The 15,363-nt window shown below is 41.8% G+C and overlaps 2 protein-coding genes across 4 annotated transcripts; both read right to left on the bottom strand.

Annotated features, from left to right (window-relative positions):
* Positions 1–6,823: 6,823 nt before the first annotated feature.
* On the bottom strand, positions 6,824–15,363 carry LOC131888282 (early estrogen-induced gene 1 protein-like). Of its 3 annotated transcripts, none has more exons than XM_059237095.1 (12): positions 14,956–15,363; positions 11,161–11,537; positions 10,965–11,085; positions 10,698–10,888; positions 10,386–10,612; positions 10,036–10,321; positions 9,281–9,661; positions 8,775–8,938; positions 7,414–8,483; positions 7,203–7,343; positions 7,072–7,135; positions 6,824–7,002 (listed from the first exon to the last, which is right to left on the bottom strand). In XM_059237095.1, the coding sequence occupies exons 2-9, from the start codon at positions 11,304–11,306 to the stop codon at positions 8,374–8,376; spliced, it is 1,626 nt and encodes a 541-aa protein (XP_059093078.1). In that variant the 5' UTR covers positions 11,307–11,537; positions 14,956–15,363; the 3' UTR covers positions 6,824–7,002; positions 7,072–7,135; positions 7,203–7,343; positions 7,414–8,373. The 3 variants fall into 3 exon arrangements, with proteins under 3 accessions (XP_059093078.1, XP_059093079.1, XP_059093080.1); XM_059237096.1 differs by having other exon boundaries at positions 15,072–15,363; XM_059237097.1 differs by lacking the exon at positions 9,281–9,661 and having other exon boundaries at positions 14,956–15,338.
* LOC131889379 (lysozyme 2-like) lies at positions 6,867–7,522 on the bottom strand. Its single transcript, XM_059238468.1, has 4 exons — positions 7,414–7,522; positions 7,203–7,343; positions 7,072–7,135; positions 6,867–7,002 (listed from the first exon to the last, which is right to left on the bottom strand). The coding sequence occupies exons 1-4, from the start codon at positions 7,520–7,522 to the stop codon at positions 6,867–6,869; spliced, it is 450 nt and encodes a 149-aa protein (XP_059094451.1).

The raw sequence follows: 15,363 nt of genomic DNA, 5'->3' as shown, positions 1-15,363 counted from the left end.
AGAAAACCAAAAGATATTTGAGGAAGGGCTTGCTGGTGCTTTTCATTTGAATATTAAATTTATCAATGAGTTAAAAAGGCTCAAAATATGAAGTAAACTTGAATGGTCAATTTGTCTTTCGACTCGAATATCTGATGAATGACATTCAAAGCTATCATATATAAATGCATTGTTGGGTAAAACAAATATTTCAGCTAAAAATGTATTAATTTTCTTTTTTTATAAGGTATTCTTACTCTGCAACATTGTTGAACCATCCAAATGTCCTCTGCAGAAGAGAAATAACCATGAGCACAGTTTTGTTATGAAAGTTCCTACTTGCATATCTAGGTGCATATCCATTCTTTGTTCTTCCCTATAAAATGTAATGTCTATTTATAACGTCACTTCCGGTTGATTAAGCTCGTCCTAACATAATGCCTCAGTATTCATTGATTAAATTCATAATTTTCATTTCTCATGACTAAGTTGATGACATCCGTCATAATTTCGAAACAACTCAATGGTAGCCTTGCCCTGGTAGAAATGGTATAGCACATTAACCATCGCCGGATTTGCTCTTCCAGAAGATCGAGTCTTCCCTGATGTGTTTTCCTCTAATTTCAAAGGAGCAGTCGTGGAGAGACAAGATATGAGTTCCACTCTCTATCTGTGACGTGGTTTCTACCCCTTTAGTGTATCTAGTGTATCTCGTAGCACAGCATTATGCTAATACTCAAGACATCTCTGCCCTAGGCCATTACCATAAGTTCAATCTAAAACACATAAAAGGAAATTTCCAGCCCGATTAAGACTTCAAAGTTGGAGAGTTATGAGTTGATTTGAATTGGCGAGCGCTGCTCCACAATAATAAGCCGTGAAATATGCTTTTGAACCCATGTCTCGTCGAGCATGAACATAGAACCCTTTTATTCGAGTGAATGTCAGAATGAATCCATCCATAAAAATGGCATACATCGTTATGTTCCTCGAATCCAAATCGAAATTTGATTGGACCAATTTCCTTGAACTACCATAACGCTCGCACTTCGGACCCCAATATCATTATTGCTCGAGAAGTCCATTTCAACATGGGCATTTGGGGAATTCCTCCTAAGGTTTAGCCCTTGTTTTTGCGCATGCATATTTCGAGCGAAGAGAGATGGATTGACACAGTATAATCTACTTTATGCCTTCCCTTTGTTCCATTTTTCTCGTAACTCTAAGCGTATGTACTAAGAACCATTCGTTTCAGTCTCTAATGACTGAGCCGACTGAGTCCTGACATTTTGAATGTGTGTGGGAAGAAGTCGAAATCATAAAAGATTCATCCAGATTTTAGCACGCTCTCGAGGGCGACCTCTGCTTCCAAATAACGATTACCAGAACACAATCCATACAGGTACATAAACGTCACCTGTCCCAAATCCGGCGTAGCCAACTCACGAGTAAGTAAGTATCAAACGATAGTTTCTATTGGAAAAAGGTGCTGAAAGAATGGCTCAGAGGCTAGAGTCGTTTGATTAAGCTCCTTTTCGAATCATTGGGATTCCAAATAGACTGAGGAAAATTTTCGCCGAAGTGGAAATCTATTGTTTGTTCCAACTTGTTTTATGACGAGACGGTTCTCCCAATTAGGCCTTACTAAAAATGGAACAGGGAATCTGTATTTCTCTTTGTGATTTCCAAAGGTAATCAAGTTTATGTTTTCAACTTTTACAACAGTTGTTAAGTCTAGAACATAAAAACTTGTTACATAAAACACTTGTAATATTGAATGAATGGTTACTGTACACTTTTGTGTGCAAAATGTGAAGCATTGCATATTCTGTTTGACTTTATCTTATTATTACCACACGAAACAGTCGCCCTCAATTCTGAGGTGTTACGGATTATGCTTTGCATTTGATTTTTGGACAGTAAAAAACAGTATTTGCTCCTTTTTGTGTTTTTCGCACCCATTATCGGAAGTGTCTCCAATATCAAAGTGGGTGCGTGTACATACTTTATGCGAGTAGCAGGAGGAGCTAGTGCCGTATACAGTATATCCCACTGTGATAAGTTTGTAGTTCTGTTATTTTTTATTTGGAACCAGCACGTGGTCCACAAGTGAAAAGGATTGGGTTCTTTTGAAAAAAGGAGCTTTGATACACACACGAATGATGATGATGTCAGTGGAGAAAAACAACTACCTTCATTTGTCACAGATGAACAAAAGGCTCCGCGGAATCGGAAAAAAACAACTTTCACCACAATCGTTCATCTTTCTTTAATACGACGGATACTTGTCAAACATGAGTTGTCCCAATGACGGAATGAATACACCCGATTGTCAAAGGTACGTCTACCAGAGGCATATGTAATGTAAACACATAATACTCCCAACACCAAGCCCATTTCAAAATAGTTCACGTCTCGACCATTCTGTCAACCCGCGAGTCCTCGTGCTAAATTGTGGACAGGGAATTGAAGTTTCTTTTCAATTGAGAAATTGCCCCTTCCAAACGTCGCCAATGGTTCCATGGTCCTCTCTGTGGCATCCATTCGAGTGCTCGTCCCACAAAGTGAGTGAGTGACTGCGCGGGATATCTGTTGCTACATACAGTACGTAGTACGTACTGGTAGTGGGGAAGATCCCCCTTGTTGGTGATGCGTTTATCCTCCTGTTTTGTTGCTCCCCTCACTTTCCTTCCATCCATTCTGGGACGGAACAAATTCAGTTTCCAAATTCCAATTGGTGGCATTCCCAAGTGAGCCACGAATTTATACCTTTCAAACTTTTAAGGCAATAAAGCACTCCAAAGAGGTTGCTTGTATTCAAGATGGAGTTCCAATGTTCAAAGTGTCAGCTAGACACCTGGTTTCTCCATGGACGAGATCGAGTTACAGGGTTGTCGTAATTTAGTGATCCATGTTTAACAAGATCGTGCAAATAGGTTAATTTGTCTGCGAAGGGAAAGGATTATCAATCGCGGAAGGCCATTACTCACTCTGCAACTGAGCTGTGTCTACTTAAAATAAACCTTCATTTTTGAGCATTTCTGAATGAAATGCAAATGGTTCTCAAACTAAACGTGAACTTTCTTGGTGTTCTTTTGATATCATTAGCGCATTTATTCAAAAACTGAGTTTGAAACTTAAAGGACGACCCTGTATGACCTAAAAGGATTTGCTGAATTTTTCATTCGATAGTGAGGGCAACATTTTTGTTCAAATTAACCAGATGGATTGAATTCATGAAATTGAGCGATAGTGTGGCTCTTCGATATAGAGTCAATTTGTCCCATTGGTATGGCAATTCGAGATCAGTTGCTGTGGGATAACGATTAGAGCCGGAAAAGCCTCGGCTATGCCTGCTTAAAAGACTTTCGAGACAAAACCGATCTATCTTGCGACAAAGTGTGGAGGAGAACTCTGGTAATCTATCTTTCCCCAATGTATTCAAAGTTGAGGTGAGAATTGATTATTTGACTTTCACGTTCCAACCAAGTCTCCCCAGAGCATCATGGCTCTAAGGCTCCTTGAAAATTGGCACTCCCACTTTCGGCTCATCTTGTTTTATTTGGTTTCGAGACATCTTGGTAACATTCAAGAAACATGTCCTGCTGGGTAAGGGATTCATATTTGGCAGGGCTCGCCAAATGATTCATGATTTCTTGACATGCGGGTATTTGGCAATGATGCCAGGTTTCATGAGGTTAGAGATGGTTGATTGAACAGAAGGATTAAGGTCACACCCAGATAAAAAGCGACTCAAATCTCCTTGGCATCTGGTTTTCCAAGCCACCCTGAAAAAATTGATTATCGCGTATTATACAGAAGCTGACTATGAATATTTGCAAACTTGACGATTAAGAAGGTTTAGATGATTAAAGTACATCCTTACCTCCAGCGGAAAAAAGCGTGCCATGGCCCGTTTGGGCAATCTTAGGCGACTGGGACTAGTTTGAACCATTACTTCTTTTTTACCGCCTGAATCATGAATGTTATAATTTTGAATCAAAATACAGGCGCCTATGCGTAAAATATCAATTGCTTGTATGAAAAATTTAGCCTCAAGTGCTCATTAAATCGGCGGAATTGGTGCCCGATTTGAGCTTAGTTTTGCTAGAGCCGCTCAAGGTTGTTCGAGCCAGAGACGATCACAGTTCAGTTTATTTAACAACTTTAAACTTGTCATGAAGAGATTGGCTTGGCTGGCGGGCAGGTGGTTGATATTTTTTATTTGAATGTATGCCTAGGTGTCTATATTTTAATTCAAAACTATGATATTTATGTTTCAGCCCTTGGTAGTGCTAAAAAGCAAAAAACTGGAATTGGTCCAAGTTAATTCCGGCTGCCCAAGTCAGTCCAAAGTATGACATGCTCTTTGTCGCTGGCGGTAAGAAGATAATGGAATCACCTAAGCCTGCAAAATCATTCCTCAAAAGATACGAGGGTATGTCACTTATACCGGTGCTAGGTTCATATCTTTTATAATTATCAAAGTATTGATAAATGATCATTGAAAATCAAAAGATCTCTTTAAAAGGCAACTTTTCATTGTTGCAGTGACAAACTAGAATTCAACTGGTTATTTGCAAATTTTAGAATTTGTTACTGTATTCAGCTAACCCCTAACAAAAGTACCGCGAGGCAAAATGGCAGACCAATATGAAACCATAAAAGCTTTCGTAAAATCGGGGAAAAATGCATCGGAGTGATACAATTTCTTAAAAGAGGCCTATTGAGAGGGTGAACTATCATGTAATCGGTTTTTTCATGACATTGCGAATTTAAAACTGGGCAACAAGGCCCCAGTCAAAGCAAAAGCCACTAATGGCAACAAGAAGACAACGAATATTCTTTTCTTGGACTACAGTGGTCTAATATACGATCTTATCTTCCTGAAGGTGTCATATTAATTCCTTAAACTACCCTTTTGAAAAGTCTTGTGTTGCAAAAAAAGACCAGATAAAAATGTAAATGGATAGTTTCTCTATCAATGTCCACATACGAGCAGAGAAACAAAAAATTTCATTGCTAAGAAAAATATAACATTATAAGAGCATGCTCCTCACGATCCTGATATGGTTCTGTGTGATTTCTTGCCTTTCCCCAAAATCAAGAAGAACTTTGCCGGTCATCCTTTTTGCGTCGCAAAAATGGGCTGGAAATTATCTTACAGTGGGTGCTAAGATAGGTGTCAGAGAATGGCCTTTTATTTACATTTCACAGATTCGTTAAAAGACGCATTACATGCATCAGGATTGGAGGCGACTATGATGATGAATAATAAAACTAAAGTTTGCTCTATCTTGTATATATTATGAGTTAGTTCTTGAGTACAGGTTTAAGTGACATATCCCTCGTATATCTATGAATTGGAAGGTGAAATATAATGTATTTTGAAATTACTTACCAAGCATCAAAACCATGAATGCGAAAAATTCTTTTGGCACATTTTATATCATCCTTGAGGTCGTTATCAATGAGATCTGAAAAAAGGGAAGGTGTCAAAGGCCAGCGTCAATTCAATCAATTTCAACTCGATCAACCAAAAATTTGAGTTTTACGAAAAGTGAGCATGAGGAAAAGAAACCAACTTGGGCATTTCTTTTAACTATTTTATGGAATCTTTCCACCGTTTTGGAAAACATCCTTACCGCTACTGGGAATGAAATTCCCAGCCGTCCAAGACGAAAAAAGATATTTATCTTTTTTTAACATTTAACATTCGTATAATATTTGGTCCACCAACGAATTTGATTTTAAAAGCTTTGGTTCAAAATAATTTTCTTACTCAACGTTATGAAATTGCGATTTATTTCATTGCAAGTCATCTTAGTAACAGGTAAGCAGGCAAATTCCATAGCTTGAATAATATATCATTGAAAAATCAGCTTTTTGAGCAGTTCAATTATATTTCCAAATGAAAGGGGGGATATTAGTACTAAAATGGCAATTTAGGCCAAACAAATCACAACTTTTCTCCAAATAGTGGTCAAAAGAGCATTGACCCATTCAAGCCCTATTTGTGATTAGTAACGAGATTACAATTATTAATCCCAAAAGTAAGTGCATCTGATCGAGTTGGAGTCTTCAAGTAAAATCTAAATGTATCGAAGGGAAATGATCGGCTCATATTCTTTCATTTCGTGCCGAAATTATAATTACTCGCAACCTCGTAACAACGAGTTGTTTCTACTCAATCAACCCCTACTACACCTTAATATCATCTCACCCCCCTAACCAATATAAATGCAATGCTACCCGATAAATATACCAAAAGCACATACCTTCACATTGGACACGACATGCTTTCCCTCGTTTACCCCATTCACACCACCATTTCTCCGAGATCTGGAAGATCCCCAAATCTCGGCTACCATCCGCGTTCAGTGTTCCCACGGCCGTAGTGTTGTATTCACTCTCATGTCGAGCTAAACACACCCCTAGAATGGACGAGAACGAATCATTCATCCCAGGATGAAACCAAATCACTTCTTGGTCGTCATCGTCGGCCTACTCACAATCGGCAATTTGTTCTTTCGGCAAATTGAACGTGTTAAGAAGTAGATTGGCCAATTCACACCGTTCCAACGTTACACTAAAGGTTATCGGTGTTATCGATAGCAAAACAATGGCAATCACTTTTAACCACATTTTCAAGATTTCATGAAACGAGAGACAGAAGAAGTGGTCTCTGTTGTATTGCACTCTCAAGATTGGGTCCGATTCTAAAACCACTCGATCTGGTTTTTTTTACCTCGTGCACCCATCCAAGGTTGAACGACTTTCAGATGACCCATGTGTCCTCTCGATTGAACAAAGGATCTCTACAGGAAAATGAAACTTCTTGCCATTAAGGAAATAATTTATTTATTAAAAATGTCGTCAAACTAAGTCTAGTCTAATCTTGTAGCACAAGTTGGACACCACATTCGTCGGTTGTCTTTGGTAAATTCTTCCTCATCAAAAGTACACTCCTCTCCAAATCGGAATAAAAACGGGTCTTGAGCGCATTTCTCGACGTAAGTTGGCCTAGAATTAGAAACATTGCATCATTAGAGACCGGTCGAAAACTAGGGCACCTCTTTGCCTATCACTCACCAATTATGGGGGGTAACCTTGGTCAAGCATTGGACATCGTCCTCGAGATGGTCGTCCGTAAAATCTAAATCAAACTAATTGATGAAACAAAACAACCCGCCATGGAAATGAAAACAGTTCTCAAAACCCACCATAACAATCTGCCTCGCACTCTCCTCCTTTAAATCCTTTGCCACACCAAAAGTCATCCGAGAGTTGGAAGAGTCCAAAAGCATCGTCTTTGTGGATGGCCGACGAGTTGTAACGAGTTTCGTGGCAAGCGATGCAAACGTCTAAATATGATCAGATCTGTTTGATGCACGGCATTTGTCTTGATTGAGAATACAAACTAAATTTACTCACATTTGGCGATATCTTCCTCTGGAATTTCTCCTTGGGTTCGGAGGGCACGGATAACTTCCTCTTGGGTAAAGATCTTGGCATTAGCTAACCCAAAGCCCAGAACGGCCATGAAGGTAATCGTAATTGACTGCATTATAGCTTTGGTTAAGCACGAATCCATCAATTTTCATGCAATTGAATTTTTGGAGATTCATATTCCGAATCTACTTGACGAGTAAGAGCACGAGTTGATCCAGAGAGCAATCGGTATCTTTAAAAGCCGAATCGAAATCAATTTCATTAGGCGATTTCTTTTCGCTAATCGTATTTATTCTTTCAAAACAGCACTCATAATGCAATTCTTGTTGGCTCTGACGCGAATATCAGATAACATCATTTTTTTAAAAGAAACGATTTGATGCGGGAAACATCGATACTGACAAACTTTAGGAGCTCATTTGTTTTTTTTTTTGCTCTTAACTATCGTGATGATTTCATATAGATTTAATGTAACAGAAATACTTCAAGGGCGTCATGATGCTAATAATAATAATAATGATCATAATAATTATACTAATAAACATTTCAGTGGGTTAAGAGGGGAAGTAGATCAAGGGGTATCACAGTCAAATTCTTAGGATTGGGCTGAAGTTGATTTGAGTGAATGATCGAGCAAACCGGGACGGATGCTAAGGAAAGAACATCAATTTCAGGGCGAACTATGTAACTGAACGAAGGCAAGCGGACGGGGTCAAGAAGAGGAATAACACCGAATGATCAAGGGGAGGACGTCATGAGCAAAAAACACTGAAGTGGAAGCCAAAATGATATTGAACAATTGTTGTCATTTCTCTCTCATGGCCATAAACACGTGGCTCCCCAGGGTGACTGTACAAGACCCCAAGGTGGCATTTGGAGCCAATTTCGGTCTGGGTGTCCCTCGGCTTTGGTTGTGCATCGTTCATTCTTGGACCCTGTCTTCTAATGGGGTTCTGAATGGATCACCACCGGCTTGATATCGCGTCTTGACGTTGAGTTCTTATCAAAGGTTACCGTTCCGTCTTTACACACATACAACTGAAGGCCGGTAGCTGTGAAGACAGAACGATTTCATATTTTTGGTAAGTTTGTTCAAAACATTTGCGACATGGGTTTACAACAAATAATTCATTGCAGTAAGTTACACCGTAGTTTTATCGGTCGTAATTGATGCATTCGTGTTCTGGGGCCGAATTCGTAATCCTGTGAAGCTAAAGAGCTATGAAATGTACCGTACTTTAAGGTATCAAGAGAACCAACTATTCAGGACAGCTCTGTGATCGCAGAGGTAAGAACGATCCGAAATTTCAAATTATCTTCTAATGCATGGAGCGATGTCTTACTTTCAGCGTCTTCTTTCGTGGCTTTGTCAAAATCGACCCCTTCCATGAGCTCATTGATTACGGATTCCGGATCTCGGCGGCCTTCGTCCAATTTCTGCTTCCGGCGTTTCTCCTTCTCCATGGACCCAAAGAAACCGGTATCCGAACTTCCTTGACTGAGGTTTCTGCAACAAAAACAGGAAGCATCTACTTTGAAAATTGGACCTCAATTGCATTCCACGTCTGTCGTGCAAATGAACAAAAGTCAGGGAGGAAATGGGAAGAGACATGAGAAATTGCAGTCGCCTGAAAAAAACGTATATTTCGATGCTGTGAGAACGGACGTACGCTTAGTCACTATCTGATGACAGAGAGGAAAACCATAAGAACCGGGTTAGTACATGACAATCGTTCCACCGAACCAATCTGTTTCAAAGAGTGTGTTCGGGTAGAGCTGTTGGTGACTAGGACAGTACCGACAGAAATGGTAATTGTGACGACAACCACGCTCAAAATGTTCCCTTCACCTCAAATGCCAATCAAAGTCAGAAACGGATCTCCGATGAAGTCTCAGAGGTCTTGGATCCACATGAGGTGTTCGCACCGACGACGAGTGTTCCAAGCGGGGTCTCCGTTTCCACTGGACATATCCACTCGCCATGGATCCGGTGGGTGATCCCAGCGAGGACAACTGACCGGGGCTACTCATCTGCTGCCGGAGCAACGTTGGAGACGGGTCAGATCGAACCAGGTGAAGCTTGTCTTTGAGTAAAGTGGTCTGCCAGGATTGCGAAGGCTGAGAGTGATAGTGGCTCTCAAGATCGGAGCTACTCCTGGTCTTGTGTCGGAGTAGCGACAAGAAAGTAGTTGGTGGTGACTGAACGAAAGCCATGGATTGTCTATGGGCCCTGAGTAGGTACAACACACGGTGAGGTGAAAAGGTTAAAAGCGGTAGGGTAGAAACAAAAGCACCCGTAATGGAAATACTCTTAAACAAATACTTTTCCACGAATCTCGTCTTGGCCTTGATTCAATAAGGCTGAAAATGCGGCTGTTTTGAACGCAGATACGTGAAAGAGTTTTGATAGAGAAAAGATAGAATGGCAATTGAAGTCTATACACGATATATATCACTTTCGAGTGAGGTTGTCCAAAAAGAAGGTGAGGTAAGACTGACTCAGAAAGTTTTCAAATCAAGGACAGTGGCTCAAAAAGATGTTGTAGAAAAAGCAAGGAAACTGAAACCTTGATTGAAAGTGAAGCCAAATTCTTAGGTTCTTACCTTCCATGAGTGGAGTCACCCGAACTAGATTGCCGTGAATGAGTGGGCTGACCCCCGCTTACTTGAGAGGCGTAACCAGCCGATGTCTGGCTTGTGGTCGACGAATTTCGGGTGTGACTTTGTCCACCCTCAGGTAGATTCGAACTGCCCGTTTGAACGCCCGAAGATGAGCCCGAGGAAGACCCTAACGAAGGCACAACGCCCAACGACCCCAAACTTAGAGAAGGGGGCGGTGTGTCTTGACCGGATGACCCTAAAGAGCATCCCGACGCATTTTTGACTAGATCTAAAAAGAATCAGAAACATATAACCAATGGCAAGGTAAAACAAGGACACTGCAACAATATTACCAGTTGCAGCAACAATCCCGGCGACTTTTCGGACCGGATCCCGCGTTCCACTTTGAGCAGAAGGTCCCGGAACGCTCAATTGTGACCCTGAAACCGAGGTCGTGGCTTGAGACCCTTGTATTGCAGGACCCGATGAGCTGCTCGGTGGGATATTGGCCAGATTCAGAGACGACCCCGACAATCGATCTTCACCGGGTAAAGATATGGGTTGCTGACGAGTCAGGGGTCTAGAATGGAAGAATTCGAAAACTTATTGTCAAATTAAACTCTTTATGTATGTGTATTATGTCACTGTGGTAATGAGTGAATGACCTCTGAAAGATTGTGTCGCCTTCCTTGAGCGTGATGTTAAGGGAAATCTGAAGAATCGAGTTGTCCAGACGATGATTTTGATCATAAGGTTGAAGAATGTATCGCTGCGTACATGGACCCGCCCCGGCGTACTCCGCCAAATTGATGTCCGAAAATCCCAGTTTCCGAAAATTTCGTCCTCCTTTCTCCTCCTGGTGATTGAAACCCCAATTATTTCCATCTCCATTTGTATAGTCATGATATCCTAACAATGAAAATTTCACTCACCAATCGAATAGAGACCCGACATTTACAGGAATCCAGAATCCCGGACGACGCACTGGCACTCATTTTGCAAGGAAAATCGAATTTGGCATCATAACGGACACGATGATTTTGAACATCCATTCTACAAGAGAAGGCGACATTTTGATTGCATTCACACTTCCCAGTCTCGAATTGGAAGACACCATCCATCATTTACCGTTTCGACGTGCCAATAAAAGATCCTCCCTCCAATTGACGGACCTTGGCAAACATGATGGCTTTGGAGTACGTCACTTCGGAGAGCTCCTCCAGGCACAGGTCCACTTGGAATTTGTAGCGCTTCTTCTTCAACATGAAGGCCATTTCTGAGGCCGTGGCGGCCAACGTGGTCGTCGTCGTTGGTTGGTTGTCGCCGATGTCGTTTCAACAAAGGCTGAAGTATCCGAGTTCTTGGTCGAAGGTGTGTCTACTCCTACTGAGATGAACACCGTGATCCAGGATGTCGACGGAATCGGCCTCGACGATCATGTCAGCCGATGACAGGGTGTGTAAGTGTGTGAGTATGTGAGAGCGAGTATGTTTAGATTCAGGACTCTGGAATTGAGAAACACTCACATCAGGGAACATTCCAAGGTGATGAAATTAATCGAGGCGATAAAAACATGAAACCGGAGACCCTGAGTTTGATTGGGAAACTCATCGTGGGAAACGGTGCACCATCAATCAGACGACGGGGGGGGGGCTTTATTAAGGGCGCTAAAACCGGGTTCAAGTGCGCTCAAGTGTCACAAAGGAGGATTCAGCAAACTTGCAAATTTCTTTGGATTGAAGATGCCCAATTATGGAACTCCTTTGAAATCTCGTTCTATGTTGTCAAGCATGAAAAAAACCCACCCACGTTTCAATGGGGATTTTTCACTTACAAATTAAACTTACAAAAAAACACACGTGGAATCGTAGCTTTATCTCTCCAACAGAGAAAAGTTATACAGGATTCAACGTGAGCGATGCCTACATTACGTGTAGAGCATGATCTCATTGTGTGTATACTCTACCTAGTGCATGAAAAACGTATTGTATGTACATAGAGTACAGACGATTTGGAATCTGAGAGCCATTTTACGGTATATGCGGGTGGCGAAAGAGGAAACAACTTCCATTGATGCCAGGTTTTCCCAAGCATTTCCCAGAACTCGGAAAGTATGGCAAGATCAAGTCGATAATGTAATTTTAGACCCAGTACAAAGGAAAATCTGTGGATGACGAGAACATCTCCGTTTCAGTTCATGGAGTATTCAGAAGGAGCAGAGGTCAATGGAAAAACCGGCGAAGCATTACATAACCGAGCTCTGCCGTCATCAACATGGTCATCATTCATTGAGCCCCTAAATGGGCAGCCCTGACACTCTTGACAATATGCCTAACCGAATTTAGGGGGCCTATGGGGTCAATGAAATGAAGAGTAACACGTAATAAGTCTCAATTGTTACCTTTCAACTCTGTAGACCTTACGATACATGACAAAGAATATCCGTACTATGTGAATATTTTCTTTCATTTTACCATTGATTTAATTTTTTGAAGCAGCCATTCAATTTCAATCAAGCAAACTAGGAAATGCTTTGCCGGGAGTTGGGCTGATTATTTTGCATCAATAAGCAAACTTCTTGGTATCAAGTAATTCTTATCGGGGTTTCTATTCTTTACGGCCAGAGTTCAAGTTTGAGGTAGATCAACTTTGGCCTGTCCAATGAATGCACGGACTCAATCGTAGAGGGTCTAAAATATCTCGTTTTTAGCTCCGTCGAGTGTTCACCTCATTATAGAGAAAAATAAGAAATCGTAAGTTAGCGAGGGCCAATTTTAAGTTCGCTTGTTATCGTTGAACCATCAACCTAAACTTAAGGCAATGCTCCAATTTGCAAAAGTAACAAGTCTCTTTGTGATCTTAAGTCAGAGTTGTACTTCAACAATATGCTTGTACTCTCTTCGTCAGTTCACGTGAATGATGCCCACCTTCTGGGCAAACAAAAACGTAACGTGAAATGGTACATTCCTGAAAGCCTGTTTCAGCATTTGGGGCTCAGCACATCATTTTGAGGACATCTCAAACACAGGCCTAACAAGTATTCTCCCGCTTAGAGAACAAGGTACAAGAGCTCTCTAATGAGAGAGTGAGCGACTTGGGAGCATTTACTTGTTCATCCAAGGAGTTCAGATGGCCAAGAAACAAGGAGTATGAACGTACAAGGAGATGACTCGAAACGGGACAGAGTCAGGCCAGAATTCATTTAGGCACTTCCATTTCAGTGCCCTGAATCGAGCCCTGAACAGCTTCACAGTCTGTTGCCGTGAGCACCCAGCCATCATGCAGGCCCATTCGAGCACAATAAACTTTTGAGGTCTGCATTTTTGATTGCTTTGAGCCAGTTCTATTGGCAATCCAGAATTTGGCATTCGCTCGCAGCTTTGGATGGATCTTTGAATGCGATTCGTTCATCGTTATCCCACTGGGAACAAAATGAGATGTAGCCTTAAAATGAGTGCAAAGTAGATAAACATCCCGATCAAATTAGCTCCACATACTCAGGGTATCATTTCGGAGTCGCACATTCCAGACCAAACAAAACTAACGAGAATCGGGCAAATCAAGTTTCCGCGCTTTCCGCTCTCCAATGCAAAGTACCCAACGCTAATAGACTCTCTGGTATGCTATTTCTGGCTTATCTACCACCCACTAAATCCACTGTTGAGGCAAAATTTATCACTTAGAAGGATTTGTGAAGGTAGGATAAGAGTATAGTGACGTCACGTGTTCCATGACCATGCATGAATAAGAGCGATAAGCAATTCTACTTGACACCATGGCATGTTCCAACAACGTGCTCACGCCCTTAATAGTTGACAAAAAATAATGGCGTCATGTCCCAAATTGTCACTGCTGTAATAAATTCACAAATCTATGTTTTTCTCATCTGACCTTTTTCAGAATTTAAAAGGATCCCATTCACAAGGAAAATCTCTTCACACTCAAGAGCTTCTACATAGTTGAACAAGGATCTGAGTCACCTGTCATTTTAAAACAAGAGCATTCGACGTTCAAAATCGGAATACATTGTGCAACGTTGGGGAAGTACGAGGTTCGCTCGAATGCCAAACTGTTCGGAATGCTGACTATTTGCATGCTTTTCATTCAGCTCGCATTGTGCCACCGTTCTCGAGTCCATTCCCTGAATGGTCCCTATTAAACGACATCCGTATCCTATGGGCTTATGCGGAACGCGAGGCTCAAATCCCTCTGTTCCATCGCATCTCAGATTCGCCCAGCTTTCAAGGCTCAATGAGAAAAGGGAACTTGTGGCCTTGAAACGGTCTCACCCGTCAATCATCCGAGAAAATATGTCTGGGCGACGACAATCATCCCCGGGGAAACACGATTTTAGCCACACAATCATGTGCGTGGTCATGGAACGCCAGATGAGTTTCAATTTGGGAAAGGAGCTTGGAAGCTTGGGTGGCGTTCAGTCGGTCATAAATAACCCTATTGGATAATGGATGACTAGGCCTGGCTCATCAATTTTAATTCACCCATATACCCGTCTAAAGCTAGACCGGGATGATGGAATATGGAGGTTGGCGGTACTTGTACCCCCATGTCCATGGAGAGAGTGAGTGAGCCTTCGAGGTCTTGGGAACCCTTTCTTAAGAGAACGTCGAGCTCAAGTGGACTCTCATTCACTCACATATCAGCCAAAAGGCCTTAAAGGAACCAGTCGAACGAGGACAAAATCTCTTGTCACACAATGAATGCAAATCATCTCGTCATCCATCGCTTTGAATCAACATCTGACTGACTGGATTTCATCACACACACAAAGTGCAATCCTTGGTCTTTTTCGATGGGGTGATCAATGAGGTCCAAGGCCTTCCCAGTCACATCCCAAGATCAGAGGGACGATGCTTCGAAAATCAGCGACCGAAAGAGAGAGCCTTTTGTTTCAAGCCTTCTTACCCAGTTGGTTCCCAATGGCGAGAGAAAGATTATTGAGTCATGATGAGATCACATGTTGTTTTCCCCCTCCCTTGGTCCGGATCAACCCGTTCATGATTAGGGCATTCTACACTCACTTTTGGGTGATAACGAGCTTATGATTATTGATTATGATATGGAAAAAGCTGATGATGCTGTGAGGTTGAAGGACTGCACTTCAGGGTCAGGCACAATGTCACACACGCCTTCAACTGAGGCTGTTGTGCAGTGAGGAGTGAGTGAGTAGCGAGGAGTGGACGTCGATCGGTGGGTCGTTCTCTAGCTTGTTCTGTCTTCTCCGGGGGGATCGTTTCCCCCTGTCTGCGAAGCCAGTCAGTGGATCGAGAATGACTCGATCGAGACGATGGACTTGTAGCAACACTGGTGGCT

Source organism: Tigriopus californicus, chromosome 10 (genome assembly GCF_007210705.1).
Source record: "Tigriopus californicus strain San Diego chromosome 10, Tcal_SD_v2.1, whole genome shotgun sequence".
Taxonomy (NCBI): Eukaryota; Metazoa; Arthropoda; class Copepoda; order Harpacticoida; family Harpacticidae; genus Tigriopus; species Tigriopus californicus.
The sequence above is the reverse complement of the archived record's forward strand: the minus strand, read 5'-3'. Positions and strand labels throughout refer to the sequence as shown.

Coding starts and splice junctions, on each gene's coding strand:
- LOC131888282 (XM_059237095.1), bottom strand. CDS start 11,306: ATGGCCTTCATGTTGAAGAAGAAGCGCTACAAATTCCAAGTGGACCTG. Junction 10,322..10,385: donor CGGGATTGTTGCTGCAACTG/GTAATATTGTTG, acceptor GATTCTTTTTAG/ATCTAGTCAAAAATGCGTCG. Junction 8,484..8,774: donor CACGAAAGAAGACGCTGAAA/GTAAGACATCGC, acceptor CTGTCTTCACAG/CTACCGGCCTTCAGTTGTAT.
- LOC131889379 (XM_059238468.1), bottom strand. CDS start 7,522: ATGGCCGTTCTGGGCTTTGGGTTAGCTAATGCCAAGATCTTTACCCAA. Junction 7,344..7,413: donor AGAGGAAGATATCGCCAAAT/GTGAGTAAATTT, acceptor GATCATATTTAG/ACGTTTGCATCGCTTGCCAC. Junction 7,003..7,071: donor AAGGTTACCCCCCATAATTG/GTGAGTGATAGG, acceptor TTCTAATTCTAG/GCCAACTTACGTCGAGAAAT.